Here is a 20,051-nt window from a genome sequence, read left to right as displayed (position 1 = left end):
TAAGAATGTTGCGTTTTTTTTAAATATATATAATTAAATATAAATACTTAAATGCCTCACAACATTACATCGGCTGATTCAGAATTAAGGTGAGCGGTGTTAAATAATTGACGTTTATACATATATCACAATAATTTAGACACATTTTATTTTATTTTATTAGAGACTATCGTTCTTTCCTCCATCGACGCTTCTTAAAGACCTAATGTGTACGGGCAGACTGTTCTGTAGGTCGACCTCGCCTAAGTCGACATTTCGTATGTAGGATTCCTTATTTTCATCGTCTCTCTTGTTGAATTGATTCAAACATATCTGTCTACTCTCTGCTTTCAGAAGCATTTTTTCCGTACAATCGACGGTTTCTCTCTTTTTTCTTGGTATTATATTGCCGTTCGCTATATCTTTGAGTATGTTTGTTTCTTTGTATATAAAACCGTTTTGCTCTTTGTTGTCGCTAGCCGCTTGTGATATTTTATTTAAATTCTCTTTATTGTCTTTGGGTAAAGTTTCCTTGTTATTAATATTGGATATTTTTTGTTTATCACTCTGTACATCCTCTCCCTGTTTGTACGACTGTGGTTCGTCCGGCATGTGTACGTGTTCTTTGGGTTTTGTATCGCCAATAACTTTTACATTTTGATTTTCTTCGGGTGAAAGTTTTTCATTCATTTTAAATTGGTTTTGGTTATTCACAGGAGCATTATCAGCTTTAGCACTGTCCTGCTCATTCACTATTTTAAGTGGTTCATCTTCAATTTGTTGAGGTTTTTGTACTGGCTTCTGCTTGTCGACGGACTTATCTACTTTACCTTCTATAGTTAATTTCTCTTTAGGCTTATCTTCTTTGGCTTCATCTTTCTTCTTTATAGCGTCCAAAGTTTCCTCTGCCTTCTTAGCGATATCACTAACGGCTTTATTTATTATATTTGCTATTGGCTCTTCGGGTTTAGAATGTTTGTCTTCAATCTTATCGGTGTCGCCGACTAAGCTTTTTATAGCGACGTCAGCTATTTTCTGTATGCTCTCAACGGCTATTTTCTTAGCATCGTTACTGTCAGATTCTTCTTTATTCTTCTTCATTTCGTCTTTCGTTTTCTTTAACTCAACCAAGATTTCTTTCTGTTCTTTAATGAGTTCTCTCTGTTCTTCTCCGTGTTGTTTTATAGTTTCTATCAGCTGCTGTTGCTTTATTATATCAATCTTGTCCTGATTCGGCGGCGTCTTGATCTCTTTCATTTTCTCCTCGTCCTTTCTAACATTTTCTTCTTTTGTTATTTTGACGCCGTTCGCTACTTCCTCGCCATTTAATTTTATCTGAACGTTGCTCGGTTTCGCGTCTGGTACTTTATCTAACTCCCTGCGCTCTTGTACTAGTTGTTTTAATTTACTGTCTACTATATTAAACGGGGGTGATTTCTTCTCATCGGAGTGTGACTCCGGCGGTACCGGATTCGGTGGCTGCACTTCAGAGTCCTTGATGATTGAATTTTCCAAATTGTTCGCTTCTACACGAGACGGGATCTGCATTTCAGGCTTTGCCATTACTTCTGCAATGTGATATTTATTTTATACAAGATATATAAAACAATAAATAAATGAAATTCATCACAAAATCACCATCAGATCTCTCCATTTTGTGGAAGAAGTCCTCGACGATGCGATCGATACGTTCCCTCTCTCTGCTGTGATCGTAATGATCACGTGGATCAGGTGATTTTATATTGGCGTACGATCCCAAAACCAGAACCATAAGTCCCAGAGCTACCACCAATCGCGCCGCTATTTTCTCGCCTTTCTCGCGTCTGCACAGATTGGAATACAAGGCGGCTGGGAAGACCAGACACACGAGAGTTCCCGCGGATGATCCCAACAGACCGAGCACACGTTCCACCGCTGGCAGAGCGACGCCACAACACAGAGAACCGCCCACTATGACGGCTGTCAGGACTCTATGAGAACGAACCGACATCGCTGAACGGTCACCGGACATCGCCTGGACATAGACAATACATAGACAGGCACTATAAACCTATTGGCACATTATATGGCATAGATTATAAAACCATTGAGAAAATATAGTGATTATTACTGCTATCACAAGGTGTCACAGTTGTGACAAAATTCTATGATATTTTTTCTTATATGAGGAATTAATATACAAAAACCTGAGTATTTACCGTTCTATAGAAAAATGAGTACAGACTCTCTCTGCATGGGAATATTATAAGCGGGAAACTGAACGCCAAGGACATTACAAATCCCAACTTGATGACGTCACTCGCCATCGTAGGACTCAAGCTTACTAAAATGTTCCCTGTAATACAAAATACTAATATATATATACACTTATAAATATTAAATTCCTTGTAATTTATCATGGCTACTGAGTAATATCACCGGTGATTACACAATTAACTATTACGTGTTATCAATACTGCTGTAATAAAAAAGGTATATGATAAACTATGGATAATTTTTAAAAACTATGCATGTTCTAAATCAAGGTCTCAATTGATTGTTTAATTTTTTAAAGTAATACTGAAGGATTTTTTTAACATATTCATTATAATATATTACTTACTCTTTTTACATATTTAAAATATTTTTACATCAATGTTTGTACCTGATATTTCTTTTGAGCCAAAAGCGATGTACCCAAAAACACCAAGTGTGAAATACACAGCTGAGCAAATATTGATAGCGTTTTTGGTAACCATACACATTTTGTCCAATGATGCCATCGGCCATGATTCAAAGATTTCAAACAGTTGGCTAGAAGTCACAAAAAAAAATTATTTAATTTAAATAAGTTTCAATTAGTTTTATTATTTTAAATATGTATAGCTTACGTCTGACAGAACAATGCCATTGAAAATATCGGTACACATTGAAGCACACCAGCTGGTTTCCACAACTCTATCCGACTTGTCCAATCAGACGATATCATCTCACTTGTTGCCTCAGCTATTACCTAATTAGTAATTCAATTAACTTATTTGCATCAATTAATAAAAAAAAAGTTTTTATATATCTATTCTTTAGAAATATATTGAATTGATTTCTATACATAAATAATTATTGAACTTACCTTAATAACTAGACAAAAATAAAAGGCTATAGTTGCAGCACTGACATTACTAAGACTATCTACATTCCGTAACAACCCTAAAGGCAGTACACAGACCAATGACACAATCACCATTATGGATGTTCTGAAAACAAAGAGAATAGTATACAAATATACAAATTTCTAAAGAGAAGAAAATTATTATAGGTGATCAAGGCAAAAAGTTTTTTCACCTCAACGTATCACTTTGGTTTATATTGAAAATTTTTGCTATAATCTGAGGTCCCAAATCTCCGACCACAACAAAGTAAGCAACACATGTGCCCATCAAAAATCCAATAATTCCTAATTCTATGGCTGTTTTACCCACTGATCCAAAAATGTGAAAAGCTGTAAAATAATTAAAAAATAAATATTACTTTTTGGACTTCTTCATTAATGACTTCATACAATATTGAATGGAAAAAATTACCTAAAAACTCATAGTTTCGTCTTCTGGTTATAATAGCAGATTTTAATAGAAAATAACAGCATAACCTGGATACTAACCCCATTAAAATTAAAATGAGGGTTGCGAGAATAATTCCACACTACAAACAAAAAAAACTATTGTTAAAATTATTTCTAGTCATTTATTAACAAATGAATAGTTGTGTGCTGCAGCTATATCAATATTTTTAAACCATTATATGAATTCTAGACGAAACTTAAAATGCTAAAAAAAAAACTTAACATTTAAAAAAAAATATATCGAAAACAGCTTAATTGAATCCAATACCATATGAGATATGTTGTTCTAATCTATTTACCAATTATGTAAATTAGATATAGTATTTCTTATTTGATTATTAGATTTATTCTGAGATTAAGTTGAGTATTTATAACCAGCGACTTACTTGTTGAAAACAAAATGGCATGGCAAGTATACCGACACCAATTATACTGTTGGCCAACGTTATAGATACTCCGGTGACTCTCATCTTGGAAATTATTTAATAATTCACTTTCAAATAATATTTTACTTTGCCGAAATTAATATCAATTGCTATGACTACATGTCGATTTACTGTTATGACAGCTGACGTGACATACGTTGACGTATGAGTTGCAACATAGTCAAAATTATTGTAGCGTTTTAGCTTACGCTGATAGCGTGGTAACATCAGCTGTGTTGACAAACGTAGGTGTTCTTAACAATTTTACTTTTCACTAACTTTAATTAACATTTTTTAACTTATTTTATTTTTTACTTTACTATTCATTGTTTATAGTTTCTATTTTACAATAGCTATTACATCCGACTGCCGGCATATTATACCTCCTTTGAGGTATCATTCGATTTCTCAAGGAATACTTTATCATTTTCCTCCTTGATGGTAATAGAACTTCCTCAGCTAAAAATTGTCCTTTTGATTTATTTTTCTTGCCCTTTTTTGAAGTCTGTAAATTTATTTTATAACAAGTAACAACTTATATGCCGGTACGGTATAGTTGCCGGCACGTATCTTAGCAGTGTATTGGCGTAGTGGGGATAGGTTTGCGCATGTACACTTAATGCAAAAAATAATGGTTATTTGATAGTTATCGATAACAAATACTGGTAATGGTGATAAGAAAAAGGAACACAATATAAGTGCCTGCAAGTGTACTCGGGAACGAAGATCCAATCACGGAATTGTGCCGTCTCGTTCCCCGCATCTTGCATCATACTTTTGACACCTAAAAATCATCTTCTGACTAGTTACATGCCGGCAACTATACAGTTACTACTTATAAAGTCTTCGTAACTGTACTTATACACCCTCCCTAAGCAAAAGTTAATTCAAGTATCTAAGGAAAAAGGATGTCTCTTCTATAAATACCAAGGAAAATATGTCCGATTCAGTGTCATTTACCACCTTGAAACCATGTCTGTCCCTGATAGCTATTAAAAGAAAAACTTAGAAGCACTAAAGTATAAGGTGTAATTTTGGTCGAGATTTATTCGCTTTACTTTCTTTACACATTACTCCTGCACAGGAAGCAAATAATTTCTGGTGCGGAAAATAGTTTCAGTTTTAAGGTCGCGGTTTTCTTCAGCAAGGATCCAAATCAGCTAATGAAATTTTTAGTTTCTATCCCTTACCTGCCTCCACATATTCTGAAAATGTTTCAGGAACATGCAAAGTGGTGACTTTTTCTCAAAATTCATGTCTTTTTCCATGTACCTATTATATATAAACGAATAAAATAAATCTCATTTCACAAAAAATTATATTTAAGGCACTATGTATGCAGGACTAAGCTGAATTCATGAAGGACGTAAAAGGCGGGTTAACAGTTTTTAGATCATGAAACAACTATGGTTACTGAAGTTTTTGTAAATTGTGTTATGTCTAGCCTGTTATATACCAGAGAAATAATTTAACACATATCACTTGCTGTCTTTGTCGGCGTGAGACAACGAAAGTTTTTATGTTTCCAGCGAGATTTATCTGAAGATGATACACTTATTGGGTATTTTTTAGATTAACTAATGAAAATTTCACCCGTAAGAAAAGAAAAGTAAGTTTGTTCAACTTCATGAATCTTTAAGTGCTCGATCACCCTAAACAATCGAACCGACAGCAACCCAGGCCCCTAAGGCACCCATGACCCCTCAGGCAACCCAGGCCCCTAAGGCAACACAGGCCCCTAAGACACACATGACCCCTCAGGCAACCCAGGCCCCTAAGGCAACACAGGCCCCTCAGGCACCCGCGCACATACCGGCAGCCGGCCTCGCAGCTGACTTGCAGTTAGTCTGTGACTTCGCGAGTCTTATAGACCCCGCGGAGGTGCAGACGTTCGCCGCCAAGCTGAGGGCCTCCGATGGCAATCCTCAGGCCCGCGTGCTGGCACATGTTGAGTGCCATGGGAGCGTTCAAAGCCAATGGCAATTAGTACCTACGATTAGGCGTCCCAGACACCACTCCTAGACCCTGACAGTAAACATATGACCGACAGTACAGACATAAAAGTCCTCAAGACACACAAGCAACATGACACAAACACACCGCCTTCGCCGGCGAAGACGAAGTCCCGTTCCTAACACGTCGCTCCGGCGTTCTGCCGTCAGGGGACGTCATGTATTCCAATATCCGATTCATCCTCCACTACAACGACGTCCTAAGCCGAGGTCCGGCGTCTTAGAGGCACCCTTGGGACGGGCGTATCCCTCCGTCGGGCCCTTCGGGCCCGAATTAAACAGATAGGTCCCATCGGGCCGCCCACCCCTCCCGGTGACGCTGTAAAAGCCAAAATGGCTAACAGCTACTGTCAACTCGAAAAAAGTAAAAAAAACCTAAACAACGCGTGTAACAAGTAAAGAAGATATCGTCGTTAAGCTCATTGCAATGTTCTGTACTTCTCGTGCTCTTAGACAATCTAAAGCAACTTGCTGGTAAGCCTGTGCTTCTTTTGGTCTTCTAAGGTTTTGAAAATACTGAAATTGAACACAGACGTCCTATAGATGCAAATTCTGATCATACATAGATAATCGACCAATAAGCACTTCACACATCAGAAATTCAAGAACATCTTTATGCTAATTCTAAGTTCGCTTCTACTAATACTATGGTATGAGAAGAGTAAGGAATGAAAAACTGCCAACGCTCCGTATGTTATGTAACGATGCAAACTTAGATAAGCATACTTTTACCTTAGTCCGTGGTATGGTTGACTGGAAATACGAAGTTGAGTTAGCTGTTAGAACCATTGCGTAATTAAATAGACACAGCTAGACGTAACACAAACATGTGAAGACCAGAGCTTAGACGACTATTTCTCTAACTTCAGTGGTTTAACAAACTTTAAACTTATAACATCTTAAAGCTATAAGTATATAAAAATAAAGTTAGTTCATAAAATTTCCTCTTATTTACTATTAACTACTAAGCGAACAAATTTTCTAGTTATTATTTGAAAATCAACAAATTAATATCGCTTTTGAAAATGTAGTGAGCGTTATGCTGTTTTCATATTTAAATGAGCTGAACACGTTGATATACAAAAAAATTTTTTTTTTTGTTCCATATTAAAGGTAGCCTTGTCTCAAAAAAATTCAAAAATTATATTAATATTATTAATCAATCATATAATATGACTACATCTATAGAATCCTTAATTATCATATTTTTGTTTGTAGTCAAATAATTTTTGAGTATTATATCTTTAAAAAAAATACACCACAATCACATTTAAAACATTTATTTACTTCTACACACTTAGGTTTCCTCTTTGGTACTACAATCCAGTATTCAGAAAACAATTTAAATAAACAAAAAATATACTTAATCGAACTTATAGACGATAAAACAAATTTATAACACCGAATCGTTAGGTGGGTGTTTTTATTTCTTTGGCTAATAATATTTTCATTTCTTGGCAAGATAGATTTTGTAAATACATTAAAACTGAATAGCTAACAGAGTCACGACATCGGTAATAGTTTAATATTCCATGCATACATTATTTCCTTAAACAATTAAATGGCTACATGAATAAATATGACTTGGACTAAAATTAAAATAAAATTCAATGCATACACTACGGTCTAACAGTAATTCTGGAGAGCTAAGTAAAACCATTAACTAGTGCTATAATAACTGTGTATGTCATTTGAACAAATCCCTTACAAGTATTCATTTCTCGTCGCCTCACACCAAGCTTTACTAATATGTATTAGTAAAGGTTAGCCTTAGTCTCGGCTTACCATAGGACAGTCATCCTATTTTTTTTTTTATTTTTTATTAAATGTTTTTTACTTAATCTATGATGACATCTATCGACATTAAAATACACAAAGTAGGCGACACACCCAGATTATCGGTTTGTCCTTATTTTACGTTTCTACAAAACTTTCTACAACAAGATAACATTAAATCCACTTGAAGGTACGGTCACATGATTCATTCGAGTGCTATTTAAGGATATTTTTAGAGCGCACACATCAAACAAAAACACATGCATGAAGCAACGGAAGTTGTATATTTAGAATATCGGCTGTCTATCGCCTTACACGATTCCATATGGACATGTAATTTTTTTAAAAACGCCATGTGCACTCACCTTTATGTGTACGCAAAGAAATATTTATACTTACATATTTTATTGGCAATACTCGGTTAAATATTTTCTACTAAAGATGAGGTACAAATTTCAAAGATACATAATTTCTCAAAAAATTCTAAATAAATAGTAAATTACTTTTTTAACTTCATAAAAATATAACCCTCGCTTCTTTTATCGGATACATACCTTATCTTAACTACGAAACAAACACTGAGACGATGAGCTGCTTACTATATTAAGAGTAATTCACACAAAGATACTTGGGGTTCGACTACAGATTTAGTCATACTATGGTCGTGATATGTCTGCAAGCCGATTCCAAAAAGACTTATATCTATAAATAGTAAAACAAAGGAATGGCACTGGTATAATTTTGAAGTTTAAAAACAATCAAACAATACAATATGAAAGCTATAGAATAAAAACTTAATCATAAAATAAAGAAAATAACAACTAATGGCACAAAAGTTCAGCTATAACTTTGTTAGGTCTAATTTTTAATAAATTAATATACATATATATATTTTCAAACATAATATCTTTCATCCCACAAATATATTTGGTTTGTTATATTGTAATAACAGAAATGCTATGCTACCCTTAAATAAGTGACATAAATAATGAAATTCATCTTAATTAAGTAAAATAAATAAAATAATAAAATGCAATAAATTATAAACTTTGGAATAATCACTTTCTGTTTTTCCTATGGCAAGTATTCACTATGTTAAAACCTTGCATTATTTAGCAAGCAAAAATTTTCTAATTATTATAACAAAAATTAATTTGAAGTTAAAAGTAAAAAAAAAAAATCTTTCAACACATTTATACAATAAATTGTTATAAAAATATGATTCTAACCGTGGAAAATAATTCTATATACTACACCAATAAGGAGTCACATGTCCCCACAAAGAACTTAAAATTATTAAATTGTGTGAATTTTCAAATTTACATTTTTTTTTTCATAACACAAAAAAAATTATAATCGTAACAATTCTATTTCAAAAGATTAACATATGAATGGAGGTTTCTACACGAAGCTAATTAATGTGTGATAACTGTTTTCTCATAATTTTAAATTTTAATGTAATGTCTGTTGATATAAATTAATTTATTTCTTATCATCTGTCAATAACACCAGAATGTCTTCCATGCTTTTATTTTCGTTTTGAAATTTTTCCATCTGTGCCTTTGGGACTGTTCCATTCAACAGAATCTGAATATTTGTCTTCAAACGCTTAAGAGCCGTCAGAGATGCATCTCTACAGGGCGTGTGGCCCATTGCTTCAAGAGATTCAACTAGCAGATCATCAATTAGACGTTTGTTGAACCCTGTCACAAAATTATCAGTTAAAAGAACTGAAATAAACTTAAACGCAATCACTGTAATGTGACAACATTAAAAAACCTTTGAATATCCTCAAAAAAAAAATGTTCTTAATTCTATCAGCCACCACCTATTAAATCTCATAGAAACAATGAAGGACCAAGCATAACCATCAAAATCAGACAAGGAACAGCTGCAAAACATATCCATGAAACCCATCACCGACCAACACCATCAGTATTATAAACAAAATGAAAATGAACTCACTCATTGTTGCTTGACGACTTATCTGCTTCAAATTGTAAGTTCTGCTATAATAAAACATAGACGAATCAATCTACAAAATGTATCATGCCAAACACTTTTTGTGGTCTTCACAAAAGCATACAGAACACAAAAAAACACTCATTTGCAACCCATGAAGAGATTTGGCAGTGACATATGTTTACCTACATCAATGAACATATTTTATGACAGTGCATTTATTTCATAATATATCTTGTTAAGTGTCTCGATGTCATGGACGTCTAATGAAAATCACACCAATGAAAATTTTTTGACATTAATCCACGATTTGAATACTATTTCGTATAACAATTTTTAGGATTATGTAATGAATGTTGTGATACAAAGTGTTCTCATATTTTTTTAGAGCGCACAAAAAGCGGTATAGTTCACACTGGTTAAAAATATAAAAATCAGTGCATTTTTTTTTATTATTATGTGATAATTATAAAGAGGTATACGCACCTAAGTACTTCAATTTTTCTTTTGTAGCAATCATTGTCAAGAGGAGAGCCAATAAATATCTCATATGCGACAAAGTCATCGGGGATTCTACAACCTCTTCCTCTTTAACTGACACAGAAGCCTGAATTTGCTCCTCAAATGACATCTCTTTTTCAACATCTTTACACTTTTTATTATGGTTTTCGAGATCTGCTTTGAGTTTGAAAAACAATTTGCATTTTTGGCACCTGTACGGTTTCTCTTTACCGTGAATTTTACGCATGTGTGACTTCATGTGCGGCAATTGTGAAAATGACAAAGGACACATGGCACATTCAAATGGTTTTTCACCAGTATGTCTTCGAATATGCAATCTGAGTGCGTTTGAGTGAGTGAATGGTCGGTCACATATCCTGCAAGGGTATGGACGATCCCCAGTGTGAGAACGTCGATGGACAGTCAGCTGTGTAGATTGAGTGAAACACAGACCACAGTCAGGGCATTTATGAGGACGCTTCTTCTCATGAGTACGCATATGCTCTGTCAAATGCCCTCTAAGATATTTCTTACATATTGGACATTGTATTCTTACTCCAACATGAGAGATTTGAACGTGACGTCTCATTGAGTTATTCCTCAAAAACTCTTTGCCGCAATGTTGACATATGTAGTCTTTTACTTTTAAGTGAGTTTTAAAATGTGATGTCAATTTGTTTCTGCAATCAAAGCTTTGCTCGCATATGATGCAATCATATACTCCGCTCACCAAGTGAGTTTTTTCATGTTGCATTAATTCAATTTGCTTTTTAAATTTCTCCTTGCAATAAATGCATTTGAACATTGGCACAGGTTGCGTGTGGCTGGCTATGTGCAACACTAGATTTTCCTTCAACAAAAATGTTCTATCGCACATGTTGCAAATAAAATGCTGTTCCCAATCTGGGTGTTGTTTTGTTATATGGGCGGACAAGTATATGTTTTTGCTGAAGACTTTGTTGCAGTGCTTGCAAGGGTGTGATTCTGATTGTATATGTATATAAATATGTCTTCTTAGAGTTGCTTTAGTAAGAAATGATTTTTGGCAATGATCACATACAAAGTTTCCTTTTTTTTGTTTCTTTGCAGGAGGTTTAGTGCGGACTTTAGGCTGATAATCTACAAAAAAGTCATCATCATTGGCATCATTGGCATCATTGGCATCATTGGCATCATTTTGCACATTTTGTGAGTTGATGTTCTTGTTGTGATTAATAACAATGTTGTTGTTATTAGAACTGTTAGGTGGAGTGTCCTCTGTTGGTTTTTTATTCTTATTATCAATAAGCAACTCACTCATTAAAATGTTGTTACAAATTTTCAAATTATTCTTGTTTTTGAGCTTCAGGTGACCATGTTTGGTCAGCAACTTGTCTTTGGTTACTTGTATATCTTTTTTTTGTTTTCCATCTCTTATTAGCACACTGTCATTCAATTTTTCTTTCACATAACTACTTTTAGCAATTTTTGAACCTGAACTTTTATCATTATTTGTAGTGGATGATTTTTTTATTCTACCACTCCCACTTATTTTATTCGACGATGGCTTGGATGAGTTAATTCTTATCTTTACATTAGCCATGATGGGAAACTAATACAGGCCCATTAGTAAGCGTATACTGTATGAATTTTGTAATAGAAAATAAAGCACAAGACCACCACCAGCTGAGAGTAGTACAAAATTAGTAATACGTTTACTTCGTTTAAATGATTTTTACAAGTGACGTGCTCTCGGAGTACTTACATGCACTGCTTTGTTACTTCATAATCATCTCTAACTAAACCAATCGGTTACGTGCATTGATAACGATGTTCTAATGTGTGAAGGACGAATCCTCTGCCTTTAGTCTTGAACAAATAAGACGATTACCTTGTCCGATCTTCTAACAATGAACTATCGATCCATAAAAACAACAACCTCGGTAACATTTAAACGTTGAAATCTACATTGTTTCTGCCTTTACGAAAATAAAAATCGTTTAAATTTTTTTAAAGGAATCAATAAACACTTTTACAATATTTTTTCACAAAATTCACTACACTGAGAATATCGCATTCACAAAACGAATGTCATACTTATTTGTCAAATTGCACAATTTTAACGTCAAGTACAGGGAATCGCTAGTGCCATCTACTGTCTACCTGAATTACTAAATACAAAGTTCTTTTTATATAATTACATGAAATTTAATTGTTGATTTTACTTAATCGCTTGTAATGTTTTTTTCACATTATGTAACATTTATTTACCTTAAGTATAAATATCATTTTCACTTATGAAAATAGATCGAGAACGGACAACGAATAATGTACACGTCTTACATTATACACCGGGTTGCAAAATAATAATTTTTGTATTATGCTATTACACTTCAATAAACATGTTGTATTAATTTTATAAGTATTATAACGACACAGTTATAGCACTGTTCTGTTAATGAAATCAATAATAACCACTTTTAACAAACGGACGCACTTGGGAGTTGGAATTAACATTAATGGAAATAAACGCAGCTTGATTTAATTTTAACTCGATCATCACGTGGCTGGTTACGTGTTGTCGAACACTTGGTAACAGATCTAATAACACGCTACTTAATTAAAAAGAGCCTTGAATTACAATTAATAATTAACTTTATACTAACCAATATAACATCGATAGATAGCTGGGAAATGATTCTAAGCTGGAAAGGTCCATAAAATGATTAAGTATTTCTCTAGGATATAACATTTTTTTAACAACGGTATGCTGTGAAATGTTATGTAGTTCAGAATTATGTAAATAGTTTGATTACATTAAACATATTTTCTCATTATTAAAAAAATAAGATGGTATATAAATTTATTAAATTATATATATACATATATATGGGCGTTGAAGTCTTTATTACTAGATTGAAAACGTCTAGTATTAAAAAGACATCAACGAATATACTTGTGGAATCAGTTTCTTACAATTTATTTCATTTCATATCTACATACTTATATTTTTATTAAATATATAATCTATACATGCAAGTGAGGACAGTGCCACCAATACTATGCCATGTTAATTGTCTCGCAAGTGTATATTTATGGAGATTTGTATGGATGGATTTTTAACGTATTATATATAATTTATAATTAACAATGCTTTTAACTAACGAACAATGCCACATATATGACTATAATTGACCTTCAAAAGCTTATATTTATAACAGTGATTTTATTATATCAATGATAAACTTAAGATCAAACTACGCATATAATGTTTCCTGATTATATTCGACGAAATTACAGATAATATTTTTTCGATTGAACAATAGTCTGCTCATGGGACAATGACAAAGTTTTAAATGAACCACGTTTCTGTTTGGCCACGAGACAAGAAAGTGCAAAAGATTTTCATAGTTTTAATTGTTAATAAAATTCCATTGCACTGCAAATCAGTCGTAAAAATTATTCAGTTATTAATTATAATACAAAAATGGCTTCATGCAAGATCTAAGTGGTCCACAAATTTTATCAAAAACTTTCAAACATACTACTGCTCTTACAAATAAGCGTAAATGGAAATTGTTCATTGGCTCCTAATATTCTAAACTGTCGTTTTATTTTAATTCTAATTAGATTTTTGGTATGATATATATATGTATATATATATATATATATATACATATATATATATATTAATCTCCTGGCTCCACATAGCCGGTTGTTATATTGTTTTGCTTTCCCTATTGTTCGTTCACAATGGCCGCCTTGCCACATCCATCTGCCGGGCCCTAATTCTAATGACATCATATTATTTATAGTTCTTATAACATTTTGTATAAGGATCAAAATTGATCCTTTTAGTATACCTTCATCTGTGACCTTTTGAAGTTTTACAAAATTTTTACAATGTTATTTACTATTTGATGACATGGCGTATTTCTTACAAGCCCTTTTCTGTCAATATATGTGATATTTTTTAATCTGTTCCATTTTTATACTATGTAAAGTGCATGAAAATCGATATTAAGATAATTTAAACATTGAAATTTAAAAATCTAATCTAATCCATTATATTTCTTATATCTACGCTTTCTCAACTATTAAATTGAAATACTTTTCCTTCAACAGCTGTAATCAGCACACACAGTATATTTTGTACAAACCGCAAATATCATAATTATAAATTTAATTATCTCCCGTAACAGAAATTTAATTACAGATAAGATAAGACGTAATGTACATAATATTGAGCGGGTTGAGCATACAATTGTATTTTTAAATTGTAATTGCCTTATTGTCTCGAATACAAATAACAATGTGGTTTGGTAATGTTTATACAGTTTTGTAACGCACGAATTCCCCTAAAATATTATCATAATAAATAATTTTGAACAATTCCATCATTAGTGTGATGCAATTTTTTATCTGCCTATATTGTTACCTTATTTTTTTTTTATTTTAAGAAAAGAAAACATTTTATAACGAAAAATGTAGGTATCAGAAAAAAATAATGATTTCAAATTATGACTAAACAACCTTAAATGTCATATATAATGCTATAGTATATTTGACTGTGTGTATATGACAAAAAGGTTTTAGTCTATTTACTAGCTATATGTAACATTTTTTTTTTAATTTTATAACAATAAATAAAAATAAAATCTCTGAAGACTTAACCGAAAACATACTACGTAGCTTTTGTTATATCTTATAAGACGACGTCTAGTTACACCGATAACAGTAATTACACTTAATTATTTACTAACATCTATATATAGGTATATTAGTGACGATAAGTTGAAAGCGTGTAAACACACGGATAGGTAACCTCTATTTTTTTAAATGAATTTTAACAAACAAAACCTAAATACATAGTTTAATTTATTTGGAACGTTGAAGTACTTATATGTTGTAATTTTAAACGTGATAATGAAGTGACATCTTATCTTTTATATCAGACAAATGATAACGCAATGAAATTATCACATTTCCAACTAATGAATAATGAAGTCTTTTTAAAACATGTATTCTTTTTACATATGTACATTCAATTAAATAATAATATAAAAAAATGTATATATACATATATGTACATTAAATTGTATATAGGCTGAAAAAAAATGTGACAAAAGTCTTATAGGTTATATATTTTGGTAAGAGAGTGAGGAAAAGATATATATTTAACTTTTTAATTATGAACTACAAAACGATGTCTCAAAGCCATTTATGCAACTTGTAAGCACAAGCCTTACCAAAAATGTACACTACATAAAGGTTTCTATCTTTTCACTCATACCTGTATCTCAAATTATACTATCGAAGTACGTTTTTGAATTAAGAACTGAAATCGCTCCACATCATAATTTCACCCGTGCGTAGTCTTAATCTAATCATTAGGTATACCTACTTTAAAATGATCTCTGAGTTAAAGATTCATAAATGCTAAGATATATCGATAGGCAAAAAATGCGTTCCTGGCTAGTAGAGAAACACTATATAAGTGAAAGCTACCAATATATAATCTATATACCTATGCACGTAATATATTATTTGAATACGTTTTAAAGCCATTTTTAATGCTGTGTTAAATAATAATTTTTCATTACAGTCCTCAGTACCACATTGTGTGTGGAATTAATAAAGAATGCGTAAACAATGCCGATGTTATCACTGAGATAATATTTTGGTACACTAAGTCACAAAACCTTACGAGATCATTGAACTCTGTTTGTCACAAAGAAAATAATTGTCAACCTAATTTCTTTAACGTCACAGTCTACTTGGCGACAAGGTGAGATGCCGAGAAAAAAATTTGAAACGCCAAAATAAATTAAGGTTAGTGGATTAGATAGAAAAGGAATTTTAAATTATGTAAGATGGACGTTGTTTTTGATTTAAGAACATCCATAATTTGTTAATGATGAGAATTTTCTTTTTTAGTATCTGACGCTTTTTTAGTTATTTATAAAACCACGTACTGACGACGTTTCGGTTACTTTGCAGGAACCGTGATCACGGGCAGACGAGATGTGAATGTCAGACATTTCCGACGACATTGTCCGAAAATATCCGTTTTATTCAAATGAATACTCGCGAAAGTCCTAGGTCTCATTATGCCAACATAGAGTTTTTGATTTTTGTATTTTTGAGGTAATTTTGGACAACTTAATATTTAATGTCATAATTATCGCATAAACTATTTTCAAAGCGATGGTTATTATTTTGCCATTAATGCTAACATTTCAAAAGTTTATAATAAAAAATAAATATAGTATACGTACGCAAAAATATTTTCTAGTAAACCAAAGCTTAACTCAAAATGATGGTACCATATGGTGTCATTTGAAAATTTTGGTTTATTTTACGTGTAATTTGTTAGACTTATGATTCCGAGCAGTAATTGTATGTCATATAATTAAGGCAAAATGTATTTCCTAAAGAAATTTTTACTTTAGAAGTATAAATAATAATTAATGAATAAAATAAGCGTACAAAAAATACTTAGAGGAGGTACTGTTTGTATCTAAGAAGTTTTTGTGAATAAATGCTGAACATATTAGGAACATGTGAAACAATGAGTTCGAGTTACCTAAGCAAAACAAAATCTAGCACATTTGTGACTAGCTTGTCTCCAAATGTCTGATAATTATCTCACATATCATTATCTTCGCTCTAATAAACTTCTAGTCATTCACCTCTTAGAGACATTATTGCGAAGTAATCCTCTATAGACCATGTAGGTACCTACCAAGATGTGTTCATGGAAAATATGTAAAAGAAAATAAGTTTGAGCGGGGATAGTTTTCCATTGACTGCACTACTTGTGGTCCAACATCTTCCATCTTACTTGACGTCTTAGTTTCGTAGTGAGAGGAAGCCATTGTTTAGTTTCGAGCAAAATTTTGACGGTTGCTTTTTTGGCAATCGGATAGCTTTACATTTCAAGTTGTTTTCATGTCAAATAGTCGTGGTGAGAATGGTGAAATTTTTGTGGTTGATTTTGTTGTTTGCGCAGACGATTTTGGCTAGTGACAACGAATTACCCGTTTCTGATACTGAAAAGTGTAAGTTCCGTTTAGCAGAAATATTTTTTTGGTACTATAATTCCTTACTATAGACTTTGAATATTTACTATATTTGTTTTCATTTCATAAAACTAATGATTTCGGGTCACACCGTATATATAGTTTAAGAAGACTATTAAAACAACGCTCGTATTAAAAAAAATGAGATAGGCAGCAGTATTAAATAACTTAAGTGTTATCTTATTTAATGTATATTTTTATGTCTTTTTGTTAATTATGTATATCACCGATCACGTTGTAATAAAGTCGTCTAAGCGTGTTCTAAAAAAGTTAGCGTAGCGATTTTCACAAAACAAATTAAAATCGTCTGAATATTTGCGCACCATGTTCTCAATAAGTTGTTTCATTGTAAAAATAGAAATTAAAATAGTGATTATGCAGAGTTATAAAAAAAAAACTATCTTCTCGGTATTATTGACGGCTCAAAGTCACCTAAAAAATAACGACTTTTTACAACTGATTACGTAAATAATACCCACGTTTTCGTTAAAAATTCCCACGCTTTCGACTTTACAACTTAATTACTACCATTTTGGGAAAATTTTCATTGTATTTAAAATTATATATAATATGGCTACAGAAAAAGTTGTTTTTTTTTTTTTCATAAAAAAAAACATACATTATTTGTCTCGATATGCTTACGTCCGAAGAAAACTAATGAGTACGTAAAAATTTCTAAACACTTCAATAAAAAAAAAATAAAGAAGAGTCTCCAATTGCCTTTTAATGAAACTTCTATTACTGATATCAACATTTAAGAAAATTTAAATATTGTCTCATGTTGTAAGTAAATATTTTCTACACACACCTTTCACGGTTGATCAAAATCATTGTAAAAAGGAACTAGTTATTGTATGAGGTGCTCCTCTGATATTTTTTAATGAGTATATATCTGCAAAAATCTATTTTTTTTAATTTATTTTTTCTTATTGTTTCTGTAAATACGTATAAATTTCTCGCCATACTACGAGAGGAAATCAAATTTTAGTTAAGAATTTAACTCATTACTCATAAAAAGGGTTATCATTTGAACGAAAATAAAATATTAGTGAAATTTAAAACTAAGTTTTGCTTGTTTTCGAACCGTAAGCAATTCCAGGATATAAATGGCGTTGTTGCAAATAAAGGAATGTTTATTACACTAATAAAAAATAATTATTAAAGCCCCACAACTCAAGCAAAATACAACAGGTGTTTTCTCGATACACTACAGACAATTATATTAATTATTATTAAATCATTTTAACTTGTAAATGAATGTAATTGCTTATATCTTTTCATAGATATTTTTTCCTTCTTTGAAAATAATATATATATCGTTAAGTACTTTAATAAAATATAAATGATATATGAATAGACACAAAATTAGTTTAAACTCACCATTTCACGGCAGTAAACACGAGACAATAGAAGTGAAAAGTTAGGATCGCTATGGAAAATAATTGCGACTAAACTTTCCTTTTTTTATCTTGATACATTTTTTTAGATCGGCTACTTGGCTGAGGTTCTATAATCTATAATTTGTAAAAAAATCCTTGTCACAGTAAGCGGTAAAGAATTATTTTTTCTAGCGTTAAGATATCTTCCCTTATACGAAGTGAAGAGGTACGACAGGCCTATTGGAGGTGGTCTTCCTCCTTTAACATCTGTTCCTGTGGCCGGTGAGAGATGCTCGGCTCGCCTCGAGTCGGCTTTGGATCAGTTGAAACGACGAAAAAGAAATCAACCAAAGAGTTTAGATATGCCAATGGTATTCCAATAACCTTATGCTAATATACTTTATTATTATATTTAACAATTTTTCAGAATAGGTAGATATATGGATATTCATATTTATTACAGAGTCAAAGTATTGATCTCAACGGCTACAGCTTGTACCAAGCGATGAGAAGCGCGCCAGTTGATATGTATGTAACAAGAATGCGAGTTCGTCTTCCACAGAACAGCAATTGGGTTAGAGTCGAGAAGTGTTACTTCGATCCAAGGAACGTATCTCTAGACACCATGCTTCTGTTCCACGACCTGACAATTAGCGGAAATGTCGATTTATATGAGGTCAATGAACTTGACAGAACTATACCACCTAGTCGGAGGTTAAGGAGGAATCACGCTGATGTAAAATATGATAACGGCTACTCAAAATCAAGAGGAGCAAATGGATGTAACATGATACTAAGGTTAAGAAAAGCTGGAATCGGTTTCCACACACGGCCTCTCAACCAACAGCCAGGAAAGTTCAACGTGAAAACTGATTCAGAATTCGTGGAGCCTGGTTTCATCAGCGTGTATGCTTACGGTTGTGAGAAATATATTAACAAAAATGGAGTGAGAAATAAAGACAACCTACCATTGAGACGAAGGAAGAGATCTGATGAGTTCACCTTCGAACCGGGTTTAGAAACATCTTCAGAAGACGACAAAATGGATGCGAGATCATCCGATAATTGGGATATTGTTTATGAACCGAGCGATAATAGACTCAATTACGAAAGGAGTAAGTTATTCCGACCAGAAGACAATTTGGATGAAATGGAAGACATTTCACGTGAAATGGAAGATATATTTACGAAGGGTATCCGTACATTACTAACGACGTACATGAAGAAAGAGCTACAACCAGCTATTAAAGACACTTTAATGAGAAACATGGGTTACGTTATATCATATGGTTGAATGTGTGCTTAAAAAAAATTTCCTTAGTGTAAATCCGCCCTAAATAATGTGAAAATAAATTTAT

The 20,051-nt window shown here is 32.4% G+C and overlaps 3 protein-coding genes across 6 annotated transcripts; 1 reads left to right on the top strand and 2 right to left on the bottom strand.

Annotated features, from left to right (window-relative positions):
- Positions 1 to 143: 143 nt before the first annotated feature.
- LOC116772467 (putative sodium-coupled neutral amino acid transporter 10) lies at positions 144 to 4,152 on the bottom strand. The gene is made up of 9 exons (XM_032664669.2): positions 3,964 to 4,152; positions 3,540 to 3,657; positions 3,301 to 3,457; positions 3,089 to 3,212; positions 2,850 to 2,971; positions 2,624 to 2,772; positions 2,178 to 2,314; positions 1,618 to 1,993; positions 144 to 1,547 (listed from the first exon to the last, which is right to left on the bottom strand). Exons 1-9 carry the CDS (start codon positions 4,045 to 4,047, stop codon positions 160 to 162), a joined length of 2,655 nt encoding a protein of 884 aa, XP_032520560.2. The 5' UTR covers positions 4,048 to 4,152; the 3' UTR covers positions 144 to 159.
- Positions 4,153 to 7,278: 3,126 nt separating this feature from the next.
- LOC116772355 (zinc finger protein 25-like) lies at positions 7,279 to 12,767 on the bottom strand. Of its 4 annotated transcripts, none has more exons than XM_061522247.1 (3): positions 12,124 to 12,752; positions 10,239 to 11,731; positions 7,279 to 9,493 (listed from the first exon to the last, which is right to left on the bottom strand). In XM_061522247.1, the coding sequence occupies exons 1-3, from the start codon at positions 12,180 to 12,182 to the stop codon at positions 9,273 to 9,275; spliced, it is 1,773 nt and encodes a 590-aa protein (XP_061378231.1). In that variant the 5' UTR covers positions 12,183 to 12,752; the 3' UTR covers positions 7,279 to 9,272. The 4 variants fall into 4 exon arrangements, with proteins under 4 accessions (XP_061378231.1, XP_061378233.1, XP_032520411.2 ...); XM_061522249.1 differs by having other exon boundaries at positions 11,998 to 12,750; XM_061522248.1 differs by adding an exon at positions 9,756 to 9,799 and having other exon boundaries at positions 9,353 to 9,493; positions 10,239 to 12,767.
- Positions 12,768 to 16,915: 4,148 nt separating this feature from the next.
- LOC116772753 (uncharacterized) lies at positions 16,916 to 20,050 on the top strand. The gene is made up of 3 exons (XM_032665043.2): positions 16,916 to 17,293; positions 18,886 to 19,064; positions 19,157 to 20,050. Exons 1-3 carry the CDS (start codon positions 17,206 to 17,208, stop codon positions 19,985 to 19,987), a joined length of 1,098 nt encoding a protein of 365 aa, XP_032520934.2. The 5' UTR covers positions 16,916 to 17,205; the 3' UTR covers positions 19,988 to 20,050.
- Position 20,051: the final 1 nt, after the last annotated feature.

Source organism: Danaus plexippus, chromosome 12, assembly GCF_018135715.1.
Source record: "Danaus plexippus chromosome 12, MEX_DaPlex, whole genome shotgun sequence".
Taxonomy (NCBI): Eukaryota; Metazoa; Arthropoda; class Insecta; order Lepidoptera; family Nymphalidae; genus Danaus; species Danaus plexippus.
This window is presented reverse-complemented; position numbering and strand designations above follow the sequence as displayed.

Bases quoted from the DNA above. Each gene is read 5' to 3' on its own strand.
- LOC116772467 (XM_032664669.2), bottom strand. From the start codon at position 4,047: ATGAGAGTCACCGGAGTATCTATAACGTTGGCCAACAGTATAATTGGT. The intron at 2,315-2,623 runs GTACAAACATTG...TTTGTATTACAG, and splicing joins TGGCTCAAAAGAAATATCAG to GGAACATTTTAGTAAGCTTG. The intron at 1,994-2,177 runs GTAAATACTCAG...GTCTATGTCCAG, and splicing joins ACTCATTTTTCTATAGAACG to GCGATGTCCGGTGACCGTTC.
- LOC116772355 (XM_032664520.2), bottom strand. From the start codon at position 11,835: ATGGCTAATGTAAAGATAAGAATTAACTCATCCAAGCCATCGTCGAAT. The intron at 9,494-10,238 runs GTGCGTATACCT...ATTTTGTGACAG, and splicing joins AGAAAAATTGAAGTACTTAG to GGTTCAACAAACGTCTAATT.
- LOC116772753 (XM_032665043.2), top strand. From the start codon at position 17,206: ATGGTGAAATTTTTGTGGTTGATTTTGTTGTTTGCGCAGACGATTTTG. The intron at 17,294-18,885 runs GTAAGTTCCGTT...TATTTTTTCTAG, and splicing joins CGTTTCTGATACTGAAAAGT to CGTTAAGATATCTTCCCTTA. The intron at 19,065-19,156 runs GTATTCCAATAA...TATTTATTACAG, and splicing joins AGAGTTTAGATATGCCAATG to AGTCAAAGTATTGATCTCAA.